This window comes from Vulpes vulpes, chromosome 12 (assembly GCF_048418805.1).
Source record: "Vulpes vulpes isolate BD-2025 chromosome 12, VulVul3, whole genome shotgun sequence".
In the NCBI taxonomy this organism is placed as follows: Eukaryota; Metazoa; Chordata; class Mammalia; order Carnivora; family Canidae; genus Vulpes; species Vulpes vulpes.
In genome coordinates, this window is record NC_132791.1 from 145,545,208 (window position 1) to 145,566,737 (window position 21,530).

General features: G+C 41.7%; 1 protein-coding gene across 9 annotated transcripts in view; it reads right to left on the minus strand.

The window, feature by feature from the left end:
- The window catches only part of PDE4B (phosphodiesterase 4B), a 530,398-nt gene that overhangs the window by 88,069 nt on the left and 420,799 nt on the right, over positions 1–21,530 (minus strand). For 8 of the 9 annotated variants that reach the window (XM_072730657.1, XM_072730658.1, XM_072730662.1 and 5 more), the window contains one exon: positions 15,152–15,204. In XM_072730657.1, the coding sequence (XP_072586758.1) occupies positions 15,152–15,204 (53 nt within the window). Of the gene's footprint in view, positions 1–9,279; positions 9,305–15,151; positions 15,205–21,530 lie in introns of all 9 variants that reach the window. The other variant, XM_072730665.1, reaches the window with a different exon arrangement.

Here is a 21,530-nt window from a genome sequence, read left to right on the forward strand (position 1 = left end):
AAGCCAGAGTTCAAATCTTAGCTCTTTCACTTACTAGCTGAGTGTTTTTATATTAATAGCTACCTTCGCCAGGGCATGGTTTCAGTAGTTTAGAAAAGTGAGATAATAATGACTTCATAAAGGGTTATGGATGAGGAAAAGATTGTAGTTCCTAACAGCAAATCTTATATTTAGCAGGGATTTAATATTACGTTAACCCTTCTTCCTCCTGTTTTGTAGTTGAAACAAACGTTTCAGAGTGAATTCTTTGAAAACAAAGAAAACACTTTGGGTATAGTATAGCATTAAAAGTGATTTGTCAAACCACTGTTCAATTATATATGCTCATAATGTGGGGAAAATCTCAGAATTGGCTGAGTCTGCCCTTCTTCTGAATAAGAGAATCTCATGTTAAACTTTCTACATCTATCTAGGCATGCTCTTCTGGCAAGGCGCACAGAATGAACCACCTCCCAGGAAACACATTCCATTTTCTGCCAAATCTTTACTGGGCTAAATGGTTCACTGAGGCAAAACTTGTCTCTGCTATAAATTCTACCCAGTATAACCTGCCTTTGGTCTTTGCTCTGGCAACACAGAATGGTGAAAAGGGAATGTTTCCCCAGTGCTGTTCCTTGCTAAAAATCAGAGTGACTCTCCTCCATAGAAACCCAAGGAGTAGAGGGTAATAAGTAATCCCACCAACAAAATCAGAAAATGAAATTGAAGGAGCATATTCTATCGCTGCAGAAAAAGAGGACACAAAGAGAAGTGTTTCTACAACTTGAGTATACCTGTGACTCCAGACCAGGAGAAAAAGCAAGATTTGGGGGAAAAGAACCAGCTGAGATGTCAATTCCTTGGATGCTAGAAAGTATCCATAGTTGATTCAGTTTAGTTACTTGCTGAGAGCAATTCCTTATCTAAAGGTAAATGATCACAAGTCTGAGATGTTCTGGACAGAGGTGGTTATGGGAACCACCTGGCTCACAGTTAGAGTACCCAGGGAATCCCCCTGAGGTGCAGAACTGCAGTGGTGAGAGCAGAGGCTGGGAGCTGTGGCCAACACAAGGCTATGTGCTCGGCAAAGGGGCTGGAGGCCTCATCTCTGATGTGTATGTTCTCAGTGGCAGGAACGCAAGATGCAGAGAAAGCATGGACATGAGGAGGTGTTACAGTCCATGTCTGAGAAAGAAAGGGTCTCATGGATAACCTAGCGAATGGGGCTGACATCAAATTTCCTCAAGAGGAGATGAATGTTCCAGACCCCCTTCTGTGGAAACAAATACTATACATAAAGAGGATGCTCACTCCACTCCAACATATTTCTGGCCAAATTAACCTGTTTTTGAAATATTTCTCCCAACTGAGTTTACAGTAATAGTTTATAGTCTCCAGACACAGGGCACAGAATGACTGGCATTCTTGTAGAGCCGAAGCCCAAGATTCTCTTTTCTCTCACTGCTGCTCAGCAGAGAGAATGGTGAGAATGTGGGGCATCTGTGGTGTCACCAACATTTAGTAGGTGTGTCACCACTGCCGGGGACTGTCAGGGTGTTCAAAATACAAACACATTGCCCTTGTGGTCTTTCAAACCATCATACTGTTTTCAAAACAATTCTGTGAGTTGGGAGGAATGGTTATTTACCATGTTTTGAAGTAAAGTCTCAATTAGTCAGAAGGAATATAAAGATTTTTTATTCTCCTGGATCTTATATTTTGTGTGTGTGTGTAGAACTGGGCATAATTCTGGTCTGAAATCCAGGGCAGGCTTGTTTATTTATTGGTTGGTCCTTTTGATGATTTATGTGTCAACTTGTCTAGGCAATAGTACCTGGATATTTAACCAGTATAGATCTAGGTGTTGTGAAGATATTTTGTAGATGTGATTAACATCTACAGTCAGTGGATCTTAAGTAAAAGAGATTACCTTCAATATTGGTGGGCCTTACCCCATCAGTTGAAGTCCTAAGAGCAAAAACAGGTTTCTTGGAAAGGAACAGATTCTGCCTCAAGAACACAGCATTAACTCCTGCCTGAGTTTCCAGAAATTTAAACTTGCTAGCCCCTACAATAACACAAGCCAAATCTTTAAAATAAATCATAAATATGTGTATATATATTCTCACACTGCTTCTGCTTCTTTGGAGTATCCTGACTGATATGATCTATATCTTCCGGTAGTTTTTTTTTCTCTACACTTTTATTCCCAGATGGTGCAAACTCAAGATCAGATTCTGAGTCTTATTCAACTTAGCACTTCCCTTCCCCTTTACTTGGTAGGAGGCCACAATAAAAATTTTTAGCCTACAGAACACACAGAAACTCAAACAGATGAAGGAACATATGCCAATGGCATAAAGAAAAATTATGTTTTTAAAAACCAATGCAGGACATGGATACCCCAATACAATATATGAAGAGTAGACAGGGCAACCCGGGTGGCTCAGCAGTTTAGCACCACCTTCAGCCCAGGGCCTGATCCTGGAGACCCGGGATCGAGTCCCACGTCAGGCTCCCTGCATGGAGCCTGCTTCTCCCTCTGCCTGTGTCTCTGCCTCTCTCTTGCTCGCTCTCACTCTCTTTCTCTCTGTCTCTCATGAATAAGTAAATAATATATATTTTTAAAAAAGAGTAGACAATTATTACAATAAACAAGACTAATTGTAGGAGGCTTTCCATAGGTATGTTTGAGTCTGATTAAGAGTCCTATAGAGAAGGTGGTTTGGAGGTATGAGGGGCATGAAGAAAACAGCAAACCAGAGGGAAGCCTAGACACGATCTGCAGGTGAAGAGAGACAGACTGGTGAAATTTGCAATGCAAGAGGAAGAAATAATAGAAAACCAGGTCAGTGAGGACAGAGGCCCATTGTATTGACTAAAAAGGCATTTAAAGAACCCCTACTTTCCCCTAGGATTAAAAAAAAAACAAACATAACAAACCAGCATGCATGCACATGCCCACACATGGCATAGGGCTGGCACAAGAGAGATTTGAAGGATTCCCTGTTGGGACAGGTACTCTGCACCAAGACGTAGAGCAGCTGTTGCCACTGAATGCCTCAGACTTCCCAGCTGTGCAAAGCCATGAAAAGCCTCTCCCAAAGCCTATGCATCACATTTAAGGTATGGGTTTGCTTCGTAGAACTGAGCCTCTGTCAGCAATGTAGGGGTGAAAAGGAAGTCCACTGGCCACAGGGTTACACTCTGGGCCAGTGGGACTGTCCTCCAAAGCCAGCAAATGGAGAACTCTGGAGGTTTCACCTGTGCCTTCCAGACAGCTAGTCGTGTAGTTTGAGGGAATGCAGCAGCTCTTTTAGGAGCCCACTTTTCTTTTTGTGCAGATGGCAATCCAGATTGGCAGCAGAGATCCTGAAGCATATTTTTGTCTCATGGACATTGTTTCAAGTTCCCCAAAGCTGGAGCAGCTGGGCAGTTGCAAAGTCATTCAGTTTCACCTTCCCCATAAGCTAATTTCGCCTTATCAGAATCTACTACTAGAAATCTACTCAAGAAAGTCCATTTTTTGGGATCTTTGGGTGGCTCAGCAGTATAGCGCCTGCCTTCGGCCCAGGGCGAGATCCTGGAGTCCCGGGATCAAGTCCCACATCAGGCTCTGTGCATGGAGCCTGCTTCTCCCTCTGCCTGTGTCTCTGCCTCTCTCTCTGTGTCTCCATGAATAAATAAAATCTTTTAAAAAAATTCCATTTTTTCCCATGAGCAAGTCAGCAATCTTTCTCTTCTTTTGCTTACAATTCATTGCACTACCTCTCTTTCACTGTCCTTTTCAATGATGTTTTCCAACAATTTTTTTTGAGCATCTGCCCTGTGCCAGGCACTGAGCACACAGTCTAGAGGTATAAGTAATCAAGAAAACAGGTCATTATAATACATTAAAAACATTAACATTTATTTACTGCTGTGTGTGGCATTGTGCTGAACCCTTTACATACATTAATCTAGCTCTCACGATGATTCTTTGCTGAAGATCTGATTGTTATCCTGATTGTACCTATGAGGAAATGAAGGCCCAGAGAGTGGAATTACTCACCTATAGTCATACAGAAAGATAGGAATAGAACCGGAGCTAAACTCAGCCAATCAGGATCCAGAGCTCACCTGCTTAGTCATGAAGGTGGACGGAAGGGGCAGGTGCCCAGTATTGTGCCAGAGAAAGTGCATGTCCTGGGGAGCCCAGAGGAGGTGCCAACAGCCCAGACTTTTGGCTCAGGGAGCCGTGCTGTATTTGAAATTCAAATCAGATCATGCATGTCAATCTTCTTCTCAAAATTCCTTAATGGCTTCCCTCATAATTTAGAATAAAATTCACAGGCTTCACACATGGCCTACAAATGCTCTGCTCACTGGCCTTTCTCACTGCCACCCTATGGATCCAGACCTTAGACTGCAGCACCTGTAAGTTGTCACTTACTGTCTCTACCCACCCAGCTCCTACTCAGTGTTTAGGTCTCAAATTCAGAGTCATTCACAAAGGCCTTCCCTGTCTCCTAATCTGCATTAATCCCAATAATAACTAATGATAATAATAATTAGACCCAACACTAAATAATACTAGATCGTGGGCAGTATTCTAAATGCTTTACGTATAATAGTTTACTTAAATATTACAACAAGCCTAATGGTAAGTATTACTATTATTCCCATTTTTACAGGTGAGGCGATATTATAGTATTCTGTACTTTTCTTCATTATAATGATCAAATGTGTAATCGTGTATTTATTTGCTTAATATTTCCAGGGCTATCAGGTCGACAAGGAGAGGCTGTAAATGCTTTCTCTTCCCCATTGTATCTCCAGTGTCTAACACAGTGTCTCATCTATAGTAAGCATCTAATAAACATTATTGAATGAATTAATAAATGGATAACTACCATGTAGGAGATACTTCTTTTAAGATTTACACATTTTTTATGACTTAAATTGGATAGGCAACAAAAGAATTGGAGGAGATTATTATATAGTAGCTATTACAGCTGTAGATGATTCAGTTTGTTTGCTCTCCTGTTGTAAAATTCTCACCACCCCCCTTTTCATCAGTTATAACTTCTGAGGTTTACAATGGGGTGGGGCCAGGACAGCATGGTCTAGACGACAGGAAAGAACATGTGTTTTCAAGAAATACAGATCTGGGTTTCGGTTCTGACTTTGTCACTAACTGTGTGGTCTTGAGTAGACCCCATGTGTTCCCTGGGCCTCTTTTTCTAAATCTGTGAAATCAGGACAACCATCTACAAAACCATTCAGTTTTGAGAATTAGGTAAGATAATGTATGTAGAGGGCCAAGCCCCGTGCCTGACACATAACGGGAGTTGAATAACTGGTAGCTCCTTTCCTCTCCTGCAATCAGAGGCAAGCAGGTGGGCTTTAGAAACTATATAGTTTGCCAGGTGGGCAGTATTAGCCAGATCAGACCCTAGAAATTTGAAGTCAAAGCACTACTGAGGATGGAGTGGCAAAGACTGCATTATCTGAACGGGCTGGATCATGGATCAAATGGCCTGGGTAATTGTCATGGCCCCAGCTCACGCCATGGACACAGCCAAAGAGGAGGTAGGAAAAGTGTACAAAACTCTGAGGAGTGACGTTTGCTACTTGTCATCAGCTCTGGCTGGGAGTAAGACAATAAACTAAGAAAAAGATCCAGTGAGTTCTGTTGCCTATTCTCTGTTTCAAGGGGACAGTCCCTGCTTTGTTTCTCTTCTCTTGGTGAAAGACTGTTCCCTGAAATGCTCCTGGCTTCCGAGAATAGCTCTAAAGTCAACTCCATAAAGTGCTGGCCAAGGGTTGATCAGAAACAAGCAAGCAGAATTCACCCTGCCCCCAAGATCATGTGGTCTTGGGGATGCAGGAGGGAGAAAACAGGGAACTTAAAAGGTCCCCTTCCTTCCTCATTCATTTCCCAACATCCATGTTCATTCTTCTCTAGGCCAACCCTGACCTTCTTTCCTCCTTCCCTCCCAATAAAGGGAAAACAAAGGGGTAGGTGTGTAAGAGGAGGCCTTCACATTCTCAGAAGATCGAAGGCAGAAGGGTCTTTCCAAAAGGAGTCAAAGCCATGCCCTGGGCTAGACTCTGCTAGCAGGTTTTATCTTTTCTCCAAAGGGAAGCTCTGCACCAGCTCCCATTGTTTTTTTTTGTTGTTGTTGTTTTTTATTTTTTTTTATTTACTTAGGATAGTCACAGAGAGAGAGAGAGGCAGAGAGAGAAGCAGGCTCCATGCACCGGAAGCCTGATGTGGGATTCGATCCAGGGTCTCCAGGATCACGCCCTGGGCCAAAGGCAGGTGCCAAACCGCTGCGCCACCCAGGGATCCCTCCAGCTCCAATTGTTAATCTCTGCTGAGCTCCCCAAGTTGAAAAACCTGTGTCCATGCAGGTGTGCACTAAGCCCTAAACATTGTATTTAAATACAATTCTGTATTTAACATTGTATTCAAATACAGCTGTAATGGGTTGTAGTGCTGCAATTATTGTAAAAGAGAAGTCCGGTTAGGTTTATGCAAGAGAAAGCTCTCAGTCAACTAAGATCCTTTATCAGAGTCCTAATCCAGCATTCTCTGCAATCTGTTTTTCAGAGAAAGAGCAATCCTTGTATGGTGTCCTACCTTCAGCTCCAAATCTATTTCAGATTTTTATGGTTTCAGGGAAAACGAATCTTAAACTTCGAGAAAGCTTGCCTTCTAGATTGTATTACTATAGAAGGGAAGTAGATCAGAACCATTTAGAAAGAACTGAGCAAGGCTTTCTGTTTTGGTTCTCTGCTTATGCCAGCAGGCCTGGGCCTCTAACTATCACACACTGACCACCTGCTATGGGAAACACATTGCATAACATGATTAATAAAATGCTACTAATAGTGACACTTTCTAAGTGTCACAAGCAATTCTAAGTGCTTTTTGTATGTTTACACATTGAATCCTTACAACCAATATATGAGATATGTAAAGTTTCCATCCCAGTTTTGGAGGTGAGGCAATTGCGACTTGGAGAGGTTAAGTAATTTGTCCCAAGGTCAACTAATGGAGTTGGGATTTGAGAGGGGCAGTCTGGCTCCAGAGTCTTTACTCTTAAGCACTACACATATAGCTTTTCTCATTTAACCTTCACAGCAATCTTACAAGATGGAATATTAAAATGCCTACTTTCTAGACAAAACAAAAACAAAAACAAAACACAAAGAAAACAACTGAGTCTTAGAGAAGTACTAAGGTTTTGGCCCAGGTATTCCCAGCCCAGTTCAATTCAATATACTAAATGAGTACCTACTTTGTGCCAGCACTATGGTAGGCATTAAGAGCACAGTATGAAGTAATAAGCTAGTTATAGTCTTTTTTAAAAATTGTATTTCTCTTAGCACTGCCACTTCCCCCTGAAGTAATGGATGATAAAGAGCTTACTTCAAGTGAAAAGAAGTTACCTGTAGTCAAGATTAGCCAGGAATGTCAGCATTGTATCCATGCCTCAGAGCTAGAAAATATTTAGACAAGCCAAATATGAATTCTCTAATCCTTCCTGATTCAGGTATGGGCATATACTCATTTGTATTTTTTCATTCCATAAACATTTATTGAGCATCTACTATATTCCAGGTCATATTCTATAAAATGGGGATATTGAAAAAAATTAGCACTTGAACTTGGGACAGTCTTAGTTGAAAAGGGAATAAAATTAAATAAATACAGCATAATATGACAAGCCAATTATTGAGTTTGAGATAATAACTAAGATAATAATTGAGAATAATTTTGGATGTGTGGCAGGGAGCACCTACAGAAGATGGCAGATATGCTGAGTGTTGAAGGGTAAGGAATGTACTTTTCAGATGGGAATGAGTAAAAGAATTAGTGTTTACTAAGCATGTGTTATATATATCAGGCTCTGGATTGAGATTATGTATTTAGTTGAATCCTGACTCCAGAATCCAAGATTCAGTGAGTCGAAAGAACTTATTCACTTGACAATGTAAGAATATCGCCGAGCTGAATACGTGAGTGATATTTTTGCAAAAAGGCAGCTCGGACAGAGGGAACTGTATGTACAAAGGCCTAAAGGCAAGAAGAACCTGACATATTTGAGGGACAGTATGTTCAGGGCACCTCAGCCATCAGTTGTTCATGGGGGTTAAAGTGCAAGATGAGAACAAAGAAGGAATTAGGAGCAAAATTCTGCAGGAATTGGTAAGAAGAAGGGATCTTGTGTTGAAGGCAAAGGAGAGCCAACTAAGGAAATAACTATCATTGGGTTTAGAAGATTAACTCTAGTACCTGAATGGAAGGTGGATTGCAGCAGGGAAGGATTAAGGACAACAAACTGAGGGGGAGGTCCACCATAAAGGTTTAAGTGTGGGAGGATGAAGCACTGAATTAAGAAAGAAGGGATGGAGGGGAAAAGAAGGGGGGATGATTCGAGGAAAGGCTATAAAAATTTGCTGTTGGTTGGGCTCCTGGGTGGCTCGGTCGTTGAGCGTCTGCCTTCAGCTCAGGTCATGATTTCAGGGTCCCTCCTCAGCAGGGGGTCTGCTTCTCCCTCTGCCTCTCCCTGCCCCCATGCACTCTCTTTCTCTTTCTGTCTGAAATAAATAGATACAATCGTAAAAAAAAAAAAAGGCCGGGGGGGGGGGAGAATTGGCTGCCGGAGGTAAAGAGAGAGATCAAGGATGGACTGTGAAGCCATTACTCAAAGCTAGGAATATAGGAGAAGGAGCAATGGTGGAGGCGGAATGGATCCAGGTCTCTAGATGCACCAAAAGGGGTGACCAATGGTGGTCAGATGTCTGGCATTTATATACACACTAAAAAAGAAAACCAAACATAGATATCAATATATGTGTCTACACACACACACACACACACACACACACACACACACACTCTAACTGATAAGCAAGTGGGGCGGTGTGGGAGTAGGAGAGCACAGGTTGGGAAGGGAGATGAGAGCTGAAACCAACGTGGTGGATTCAGGTGACCAGATCTGAAGCAAGCTGTCTGCTCAGGATGGCTCCTTAACCCTGAGGTGGAGGAGTCCAGGTATGAGGTGAATCTTTGGCTCTGACTCCTGGGGCTGTCCAGGTAAATGGAGCTGTCAAAAATACCCAGAAGGAGACAGATGTTTCCTGAAGGGCTCTCTCTCACACACCTGGGAGCTGCATGACCAGACTTGAGGTAGGCAGCAGCTGCGGCTCTGGAGGCCCCGGGCACGTGGGCAGCCTCTTGCCTGCTGCGGCAGCTCTGCAGATGAGGCCGCTGAGAGAAGTGAACCTTTCCCCCTCCTCCTCCTCCACCCCTTGCTTCAGAGCCCCCAGTGCCCCAGCACAGTGCAGGCTGCTTTAAGGTCGATTCGTGGATGGAGGGCTGTGGCTACAAGCCATGCAGAAGTGGCACAGAGGACAAAGTTGTGCGCGCGTGTGGATGTGTGTGTGTTCAGAAAACACTGTTTACTCAGGGAGCCCTGTATCAAACACAGCCTTGCTGGCAGACAATAGCGGTTTGCCCAGACAATTTATGCCACCAAATAAACATCAAGATGGGCTGTGGAGAGCTGAAGGTGAGACACGTTTTCAGAAGTGGGGGGCCACCCCTCACGGTCTCAATTACAGGAGATGCTTTTGAACACAAAACACTGAGGCAACAATATGTGGGCATCGCCTGAGCCCACTGTAACCAAAGAGAAAGAAAGGCCGGAACTAAAACGCAAAAGAAAAAAATAAACTGTGTTTGGAGATAGGTCTGCTACAGTATAAACTTTTCCCTTTCTCTGGCTTACTGCTATAGCAAAAGCTGATGGTTGTCTTTGTAAAAAACGTGTCTGTATCTAGGTCCCTGGCAGTGATTTGCCTCTGGGAGGGCCAGCAATCTATTTAATGACTCCATTGACGTCAATAGCATAACTGAAATACTTACTAACATGCATGATTCCAACTTTCTGGGGGGGGTGGGTGGATGGTGTTTCTCGGCAGCACAGAAACATGAAGTGGAGTCAACCCGGAATGGACTCAAGTTTTGAGGCAGCAAGTGAGAGATTAGATGCGGCAGGTTTCGCTGGTGCCACTGAATACGAAGAAGCGTTCACACTAAATTTAGAAATTAATTTTGAACTGGGGAAATAGCCGTTAATGAGCAGGGCTTTATTTCTGGCAATGTTTGCTCAAGGGTAACATTTTAACTATTCACACTTCAGTCGACTTGTCAAAGTTTTTGCAACTACCCACCCACACTTAATATTAGACATACATGAAATGATTGCAGATCAATATAAATAGCCTGATATTGATGCTCTGGGGTAAATGTTCAGAAGAGGGCTATTTTAGACAAAAGCAGTTCTTATAAAACAACCATTTGGGGAATTATTCCCAGAATTCCTGGGGCTTTTCTAGCGCATTTGCCCTAACATTTGTGTGCAGGCTGCTTAAACACTCGAGGTGAGTCATTAAGGCAATTATTCCAATAATTCAGGCCACAGGACAATCAGAACACTAATGAAAAAATTCTCTGATATTTCTAATTTTTTCTCCCACTCCTTCTTCTCCCTCCCCCGCCCCCACCCTCTTTCTCTGGTTATTTCCCCAGGTCTCTCCTTTGTTGTACATGGCCACAGCCTTTGGTAACACAATTGATTTTATTCGTATTTGTCCGTAAGTGTTGTAATCCTGCCTCAGAGTTCTTGCTTAATGTAGAAACCAAGCAAATGTCGTGCTTATGCCAGGCTTCATTTCCAGTCATCTGACACAGGCCAGCTCTCAGGCCACTGCTGTGGTTCTCAGAGAGCCCTTTACTTGTGTGCCCACAGTCCATTTCTCATCCTAGGACCTGGTAGCTCTGGCCAGGAACGAGAACTCAGTCAATGTCATGACTTTCTGAAATTTCTTAGAATCCAAGATAACTCTCTGAGCCCCTTGTCCACTCCTTGAGCAGATCCTGCGTCTGGCACACCCCCATGAATCTTCGGGGGGATATTCATAATAAAGTAAAGATGTGGGAAGAACTCATACTGAGAAGTAGGCTTCTTAGCAGAAAGCCCCTTCTTCTGTTTTAGCAACCAGTAAAGAGTCATTTCCTCACCCAGAATGGCCTGGACACAGAATAGAAGAAGGAGATTCCCATGAGTACTGAAAAAAATTAATTAAGTCTATTTCTCACTTAGGCAAACCTATTTCAGACATACAGGAAAGTCCTATGTTATCGCATCTTATTTCTCCATGTACAGGCTTTTCTTGAAAGCTGTCTAATTGACTGGTGTTGAAAACCACCATAAACCAAGGCTTTGGAGACCCAGGCTGGGAGAGACTCTTGGTCTGCACCAGTCTGGCCTGAAGTCTTCAGGCAATTTTCTGGTCATCTTCGTGGCCTGGTTTGCTGTCATTACTGATGACTCATGGACCTGGGGACTCACTGTCATTCAATCTATTATATTGGTGATGCTCTTGCTCAATATGTTTATTGTTAAATTTTAGAACAGGAAGATTAATATAGAGTATCCCACCTTACAGGTGGATTTGACTGCTGAAATGTTGTTTTTACAATATACATTATAAATCAAGTCACATCATATGAATCAGAGGTTCTGGCCATCAAGAGGAATCCTTCTCTAATTCTTTTGCAAAGCAAAGAGTCATTTTGTAAAGGCAGTGAATGCTGGATGATTTACTCTTTCATGAAATTCTTACTTCCCATGACATATCTGTACTCACTTTTGAAATGCATGCAAAGGCAAAGGATAGGATGGATGGAAAAAGTGAGACAATTATCCTACACACACACACACACACACACACACACACACACACACACACACACTGGTTTTCCTCATCTATCTGATTTTTTCTGTTGAAAATAGTTTGAGGCCTGAAATCCTAAAAATTACTTCCAATTTCCATGTTGAATGTATACAGATGATAGAAGCCTGCCTTGTTTTGGAGAGTTTTTTCTTCTATGTTTTTCCTCCTTTCTGTTCCAATCCTAACTCACTACAGGGAAAAGGTCTGGAATTCCTGCTTGTGCAAAGGCAAAATGTGATACAAATTGAGATGCTCACTACACTCCACAGTATTAGCATTTTCAACACTTCCAGAAGGATGTAGTGCATCTTTTTCCTGAAACCAGGAGTGTATCAATTCCACGCTGCTATACTTTCTGCGTTTTAAATTTTCAATTACTTTCCTCTGGCTTTGCAACTCAAAGTGCAAAACGCCAACTTTTTGTATTTAACTCTTTCTGTCTAAAACCCATATGACCACACAAATACATATATACATACATATGCTGTTATATAATGTGTTTTAAACCTCTTTTCATTTCAATGCAATAACTGATTTTTTTCATAGTAAAAAAAACACAGTTGAATATTTTACATATCCATAGAGATAAAAAATATTGACTCATTGTTGAAATTTAAATTATGAATGTTTTTCTTAAGATAAACTCCACAAATATTATGCAGATCTGGTCAAATCAAGATTTACTGTCTTCCTACTATGTGAAAATAGCTAAGCTAATGAATTTTGAATGATAAGGAGATGAATAAGGTGCAGCTCCTGCCACCAAGGTGCTCCAATGCAGGAGACACATAAGCCATGAATTGCAATGTAACCTAGAATGGGATTGTTGCCATAGCACACAAAAGGAGCAATTACACTGATTTTTTTTTTAAAAGAATATTGGGATAGCTTAACAGAGGAGGAAAATTCATGTTGTATCTGAGAACTGAGAAGAGAAACCTTGATTCATTAGAGAGAATAAAGGTACTGAAGACTAAGCAATTTGCTTCTATTTCCCCCATGAATTATTTCAGTTAATGATCAATTTGTAAGAGCAAATGTACCAGCTTAACCATGGGTTCTGACAATTAGCTTTTACAATGAATTGCATCCCCTTCATTTAGATACATGAAAAAAACTCCTTTTAAAAATATTTAACTTTTTTCTTTCTCTCTTTGTCTCTCTCTTACACTTGCTTTTTTTTTTTTTTTTAATCTAAGAACAGTTACCTAGGTCAGTCAGGCTTTCTTAACAAACTGGATTGTTGCTAAATCTATTTAAGTGATCATGGGTTTCTTGTATCTTTTATCTTAGATTTCATTGAAACAATGAGTTCCACATTAGTGATAATAAATGAAAACCTGATCTTATTATCATGAAAAATCATCTTTTAAAGCAGCACTCCAGCTTTTTAATTCTGTTTGCTCTGAGCTACTTATTTTTCATTCCCCTTTAGAGTTTCTATTTAAACACACCTCTTTGTCACATGCTGATAAATATTAAAATACCAGGAAAAATCTGCCTGACTTATTTAAGCTGATAATAAGAACAAAACACAGGATGTGTGTGTCCTCCTTCCTTTTCTGGCTGTGGTTAAGCATTAAGGAGATTTTGAAACCTATAATTACGTAATAATTGGTATCGCTACATTCTCTTCCCGATGAAAAGCCAGAATTTTTGTAGTTTGCCACAAAGACAGACAAAAACAAATTGCCTAAGTGGTATTGTCATTTCTTTGCTTCATTGTTTTAAAAGAATTTAGCAAAAGAATCCCTAGGTGCCAAGCTGTAGTTACTGTGCCAATAATCACAAAATGATCTTTTCAACAACATCTCTGGCTAATGAGCTAATTTATAGAGCCATAAATATCACATATTCTCCTAATGTTTGTTAGTATTTATTACAAGAAAAAGAAAACAGTTTAAATATTCAAATTGATGTCAAAAGCTTCTTATTGCATTTGGCTAACAGAAATGTGAGCAATGGTGTCTCACTGTTAAGCTAAAATGATGAAATGATAGGAGTTTCAAAACCACCTCCTTTAGTCTCCAACTACATAACACCAGTTATATGTTAAAACACTCTATTTAGGTTTCCTTTTATCAAACTTCTAAAGGAAATAGTACATCAGCACACCAGGTCTTTGAAGCCCCTGGACAGAGTACTATTTTCTTCTCTCTGTTTCATATCATGGGTTTCTCGAGGCAAACTTACTTTTTTTTTTTTTTTAAACTTACTTTTATTTAATTTCTTCCTTTCACCTTTATTCTTATTCTCAATCTTTTTCTAATAAAAGTATTTTTTTAAAGCATGTACCATAAATACTTCGGAAACTAGCGAGCCAATGGAACCTATATTTTTGTTCCTTTGTTTTAGAAGTTGGGCTTTTGCATGATTTCCATCATCCTCATGGCTGTGATACCAGCGAGAGAATGCAACATGCAAGGAAGGAAGATCGCTAAGTATAAAACCAGTGGGAATACCATAGCTGGACAGAGAAGTGTTCAAGGCAGTGCTGTTTGGTGTGAGGCAATCTCAACAGAGCTCTATTTCTTGTTTCTCCTGCAGTTTTGCTCAGGTCCACTACCACTCTAGCAGAGAATGGTTGGGAGGGTGGATTGTGGGGGTGGAGGGACTCCATTTTGGACTTTTAAAAACCTCATATAACTGGTTGCATCTTATGTCAAGTAGGTTTTATGTTCAATACATCTCCAGAGTGTTGCTTCAGAGTAGCCCTGCCCCTCCATAACTTTCAACTCTGCACGGAGAGTATATGCACAGCCCTGTAAGATGAGACATTAGGTTTCTTTAAAAAAAAAAAAAAAACCCACAAGAAAAACACAACTCCATCCCCCCACGCCTACCCCCCACACACATACATCTGAGGAACAAAGTTGGATGACCTCCAAGGGAAATGATTTGTGAGCTGGAAAAGGCTTTGGTTTCACACCTGGAAAGGATGTAGATTCAAGTGGGACCTCTAGTTGACGCTAGGAGGAAAACCACTAACATACCCTGTGGGGCGCTCAGGCCAACCTGGGGGCCCCTCGGGGCCTTTGAACTTAGCTGTCCTGGCATTCACTGGGGCCTGCAAGCCTAGGTGAAGTTGCAGTATCAATAGAGCTCCTGCCTCCCTTCTGGGGAGCCCCATTACCACCCATCCATCACATGATGGGAAAGCCCAGGCAATGCACATGATGGGAAAACTGTTTCATACTGCATTTCATTCAGTTTTACATGGAATGAAGTAAAGCTCCACTATGCCTTTGAAAAAAGTCACCAAGAGACTTCAGAGGGCCATGATATGCAAACAAATGCTATCATCCGAAAAAAAGTTTCTGCACAAGTGACATATTTATTACTTTGAAACAGGGAGATTAGGCTTCACGATGCAGCTTACCTTGCAGGTTGACTCTGGAGACAGGTGGCTGACTAGTAGCAGCTGGGGACCTCCTGTGGAAACAGAGGAAAGAAGGCCCGAGTCTGTGTATGAACATCACCTCCACATCTCTTGCTCCCCTCTCCACCCCCCACCTCCATGATCACTGAGGAGTTTTCCAGGTCATAATGAGCTATCAAATGACATAATGCTCTCTCCAGAAGGCGGTCTCCCATAACACTGGTAGATGACTGCAATCCTCTCATATCCAGATGGCCTGGAATTTCCCTATGCACAGCCTCCTGGATGCTCTGGCTCTCCAGGAAGGAAGTCGTTTACTCCAGGTCCCTAACCAGCCCCTCTGTTTCAGGTGTCACTGCTACAGGAGGTCCTCAGACAATACGCTTGCTCAGGAATAACACCAAATGTCAGAGTGGATCTCCATTCCTTTGGCAGCGCTGCTTGAATGTTGTGCCAGAAGAGCCCTTAGAGACCAATCAGTCCAGGTCTCCCTTTTGCACTTCCGGAAACTGAGACCCAGAGAGATGAAGTCAGTTGCCAAAAGTCACACGGGAATAGCATTCCAGCTTCCTTAACCTCTGGAGTGGTCTTTTTGCAGAGGAATTGGGCATTATTCTACATTGTAACAAGCCTGCTGATGTCAAGAGTCTAATGACACAAGCAAACAAACCCAGGCTTCACAAATACTGGGCTCCTCCTTTTGTTTTTTGTTTTTCTTTTTTCTCTTCTCTATCCCCCAAACTCGCTCCCACCCCCCAATTTTGCTGGTCTCACTAACCTTTTCATGTTTTGTGGAACTTCTCTGCCCATCACATGACAGGAGAGCTTCCCCCAAATAGTATAGAGCAGTGGCCCGCAAATTTTAGCGTCATCAGAATCACCTAGAATGCTTTACTAAGATTTACTGCTAGACTAGTCAATCCCCAGGGTGTTTGACTGAACTGGCCTGGGGTGAGCCTGAGACTCTGCATGTCTAGAAGTGCCTTGGTGGTACTGATACTGCTGATCTGGGGAGCCCATTTTCAGAACCACTAGAATAGAGGACTTTCTGCCCCACTAAAGAGCAATAGGATATTAGCAACAAGCACAAGAGAGTGGGACTTTAGGCCAGTCAGTGGTTCTCAAGCATGGATGAGTGTCCTACTCACTTGCAGAGCTATTAAAAGTATGATTCCCTTCTCTATCCCTGGAGAGACTATTTCAGTGTATCTTGGATGGGGCCTGGGAATCTGTATCCTTAACATAAATCTGTGAATTCTGATCCACAACCAAGTTTGGGAAGGAAGCCAGATTCTAAATGACCGAGAATGGCCTGCAAGGATCTTAAGAAAGGGTCTCCCTACTGGTATGGTCACCAGTTCCTAGGTTTGTAAGTGCACCAAATCCATCTGTGATCCATTAGGGGTATCTAGTTTCTAGGTAACATGCCTGACAGCTGCAGGGTCTGATGGACAGGGTTCATGTTTACCAAACATGTACCAGCTAGGTCATCTAAACACAGTACTTTTAAAAAATATATATTTATTCATGATAGACAGAGAGAGAGAGAGAGAGAGAGAGGCAGAGACACAGGCAGAGAGAGAAGCAGGCTCCATGCAGGGAGCCCGACGCGGGACTCGATCCCGGGACTCCAGGATCGCGCCCTGGGCCCAAGGCAGGTGCCAAACCGCTGAGCCATCCAGGGATCCCCTAAACACAGTACTTTTAAACCGTCTATGGCATGACATTTTCTTGTCATCCAAAAATTACTTTTTTCCTGCTAAACATCATGCTAGGTACTTCTTAGCTTCCCCTGGGAATATAATCATCTCATTTCAAGCAGAAGGAGACTGAAGCAGAGGTTAAGAGCTTAAGAAATATGCTGAAGCACACATGGTTTATAACTGGCATGGTTGAGATTCAAAGCTAAGACCTTCTGAATCCAAAGTGCATTCTCTTTCCACTATTCCATCTGCTGATAACACCTGCAGTCATACTGAGGGCTGTTTTTCAGGAAAAGTAAGAGATTAAATTCCAAACTCCTTAGTTTAGCATTCAAAGTCCTCTGCTCTTTGGCCTCAACATGCTTTTCCCAGCTTATCTAGTAGAATTCCTGACATTTCATCTCAAACCACTGGCTGGCTGTTTGATCTCCTGTACCTCATACTTCTCCTTAGTAGCACTTTGAAACTGTGATTAAAATAGGCACTAATGAGTGTTCAATACGGAACTCCTTAGTTTAAATATAAAATGTATGCAGGCCCGGAACAACTTGTTGACTACTGGATCCCTGGAACCCAGGATGGTCCTTCATATGCCGTGCACTCAGTGAAGGGTTAATGAATAAAAAAAAGAAGGAAGGACGAAGGATCGCTTATTCTTCCTTGAACATGCGCTATCCCTTTCCTGACATTGCTCAGGCTATTCCTCTGAAAGGGAAGCTCTCCACACGTGTAAATATCACCTTCCCTTCCGTGGTGTTGTGATTTATAATAAGAAATATATATTTGATCTTTGTCTTCATTCCTACCACAGAGTTCCCAAAACTCTTGGAATTTGCTATAAAAAGTGCTATAAGATATAAGTGTTAAAAGAGCTATAAAAAGAGTCTTTTGTTATGTTAATGAGATTTATGGAAAGCTTCTGAGTGACCTAAGGATGGGGGCTGATCACAGGGGGAATCAACCACCTGATTAGAGGGTTGGCACTTTCAGCCCCTCCTCTGGGGAGATGAGAGGAGCTGGAGATTGAGTTCAGTAACCACCGGTGGCCAGTGATTTAATTCATCATGACTATGTAACAAAGCCCTCTAAAAACCCTGAAGGACTGGGCTTGGTGTGTTTCCAGGATGGTGAATGCAAGGAGATTGCACCTCTTCCATTTGGCCATTACTGAATCATATCCTTTTATAATAAACCAGTATTCTTGAACTAAAATATTTCTCTGAGTACTGTGAGCCACTCTAGCAAATTAACAAAACCCAAGAAGGGGGGCCATGGGAACTTCTGATCTATAGTCGGTGGATCAGAAGCACAGGCAGATAGAACATCAGAACTGAGTTGAGTTGTAGGGCATTCAGCTGGCGTTAAGGGAAAACTGCTTGGATGTGTAGGGGAAAAATCCACACATTGGCATTGGTGTCAGAATCCCACCTTCAAAGGTCAAATGCCATCTTCTGCCAAGGATGTCATCATGTTAGCTAAAATTGACCCCTCTTCTAATATCCCTTGCTGCTTTGTACCTTTAGGGTTATTTCCTCCTATTACAACTCATATGTGCACATATTATCCCCACCTAATCCATGATCCCATTGGTGGGGGGATCCAGTGTTGACTCCTTTCCGTATATCTTCTGTAGATAGATACCAAACTGCCTCACAAAGAGTGGGCACTCCATAAATGTTGGTGAACTGTTTATTGAATGAACTGTTGATGTGACAATCCTTTGAGAAGCCCAATACTACATGAATGTTTTATCTGGTTTCCTTTTCCTCTACAGTCTTGGTTCTGCATACTTCTCACTATTCCCACAAACACAGCATGTACTCATATTACTGGGCTTTTGCAAATGTTTTGCTCTGCTTGCTCTTTTCCTCCTTTGTAAGTGGCAGACTCCTTCCCCTGCACATGGAATCCCTTCAGCCATCACTTCCTTAGCCTTCCCCACTGTGAGTAGTCACTGGCTTTGCCACTTGTGGTTTACTGCCTTTGCACCATCCTCGCACTGCTCAGACTGTCTTGCAGTTCCTATTTTCTTGTCTGTCTCCTCAACTCACCTGCGAGAAATTTAAGCAAAGACTGGGTCTCATTCATCTTTGTAAACTTGGAACCGGCAAAACATTTGCTACAATAGAGGCATTCAATATATATTCATGAGATTAATAACACATTGTTAATAATTTTATTTTACCTCTCTTGCTGAGTTCCAAGAAAAAAGCTCTTGTGCAAGGAGACACTGAGCTAGGGGACCCTAAATGTTTGGGAATCTCTGCTTTCTTAACAGTTTGGCTACTTGCAGCAACCAATTCTCCCAATGACTTCTTGAAAATGACACAAACTACATAAATTCCTTTGTCCTCGCAGTGAATTCTGAAAATAAGGCTCTTATTTAGAGTTGTTAATTCAGATAAGCATCTATGTGTGTAAGCTTTGCAAAAGCAAGAACCATATTTACTTGGTTTCCCAAGATGTAGTGCAAAGAAGAGGCTCAACACATATTAAATGAATAAATGACTTCTGAAAGCTGTATTATTGCTTGCAGGGCATGAGAGTGCCAATTAGAACCTGTCATGAGTGCCAGAAGAAAATGTCATTGGTTGCCCAGTTTCCAGTGGTCCCTAACTTATAGAAGAATCATAAGAAGTTATATGCCTGGATTAAAGATGTGGTATTAATAGAGAAGATAATTTGGCCACAGCAGTTAATATTTTACAGCCCTGAATAGCACAGTAGAGAAAGAATTGGACCATGAATAAGAAGACAGGAATCCTAATCTTGGCTCTGGCACCTTCCAACTGTATAGCCCTCGGCAACTCACTGAACCTCTCGGTTTCTTCCTCACTTGGGGAAAGCAGGCGGCAACTAACATTTACTGCTAATTTACAATGTGCCATCTCCTGTGTGAGGACTTTTATGTATATTTCCTCACTTACTCTGAGGAAATTTGGCTGGGTTCTTTCCCCTCTGAATGCTAGAGATTTTATTATTCTCCGCTAATTTAAATCCCATGCCAAAGGACATAAAGCAATGAAAGATATACATTGAAAACAAAGTTAAGTGGTTATTAATTCTTTCTTAAAGAGTACATACATGTTGATTAAATCATGCCCTGGAAGAATGTTGATACAGAGATGTCACATGATTTCCTGATAGCCACTAGTGATTTCTGCAATGCCAGATGCACAGTTGAAGGATGGAGGACACCTCTTTGTTCCCAGCTGCTCTACTCCCTGGTTATCAGACTGAAGAATGGTTTCTCACTCGTAAGTGATTTCTCCATCAGTTGAAGCCAGTAAATGCTTTAGGGATGTTTATCTGAATTAACAGCTCTAAATGAAGGCCATATTTTCAAAATTAACTTCTGGGACTAAAGAAATAATAGGTTTTAATTTGAAGCCAAGAAATACAGGCCCAATCAAGCATCTCTCAATGAAACATTTCATGGAAGAGCAAGGAAATCACCTCAACAGAAACTGAGATTTTCACCCCTTGGGTGGTAAAGCTCAGGCAGACAATGAACTATTTTTATGCAGAGCAAAGAGCCAAAAGATAAAGGAAATCTTGACTTATGAGAAGTAGAGTTCTATGTGGGAGTTCCTTTTCATATAGTAAACCACACTATCCAGATGTCTCAAGAAAACCATTCCAAGGACAGAATTATTGCTTAAATGTTACATTTAAAGCAAGAAGTGTCACCCTGGAACCCAAGTCAAATATCCCAGAAAGCAACTTGTGAGTTCCATGAATCTTACAGTTTCAGTTATGACAAATGAATATGTGGGGGAAATGGTCTCCGTATAGTGGACCCATTTCTGGCAGGTATTCTTGTCCTCAGTTTTCTTTATTTCTTTGAGGATATTGACTATCTAGGAATAGGATGGGATGCATTAAATTAACCCTCAGTTTTCCAATCTGCTCCTACTATGCTGCTTCACTTGTAGCTAAAGCCCATCATTCAGTTCTCAGCCCAAGCTAGATAGGCAATCTCCACTCCAGGTGAAGTTCTAGTGGTACGTGTGCCCTGCTTTGAACTTTTGTTAGGTGGTCTTGGTTTCAAGAAAATACTTGGAATCAATAAGAGGATTAGCTCTATACAAACATGGGGCTGGATTTGAGACAGATCATCAGATACAACTATCCTACTGCTGGAGATCTATTCTGTTTGATGAGTGTGGTTTGGTTTGGACCAAAGGTGATGCAAAGGGCCATAATTTGGAGAGTGGTCCTCAGTCACATTGTGAGAATGGGCTCTGGGGTCAGCTCTGTATGTGACATTCGTGGTCTTAGGGTACTCTAGTTCTTGAAGGTTTATGTGTCTCAAAACCCTGAAGGCTGTGGAGAGACCTGATTCTCAAGAAAGCAGCTTCAGCTGGCATAGCCCATTAACCAGCACAGTTAGGCTGAATGCCCTCATAGTTACAGAAAAAGAATATTCAAGTTGCTGGTTAACACTCAATAACTAAAAACATCCCTTATAACCCTTTGCCCTGGAGCAGTGTGGTAAACTTGGGTCCTGCTAAGCTAAAGAAGCCTTTGAAATGTATCCTTATTAATCTTTCCTCCCGAGTTCTGACCTCCATCATCTCTCGGACCAGGGCTTTACTCCTAATATTTTAACATTAAAAAAATTTTTTTTTACTTATTTGAGAGAGAGTGGGGGGGGGGGGGGGGCAGAAGGAGAA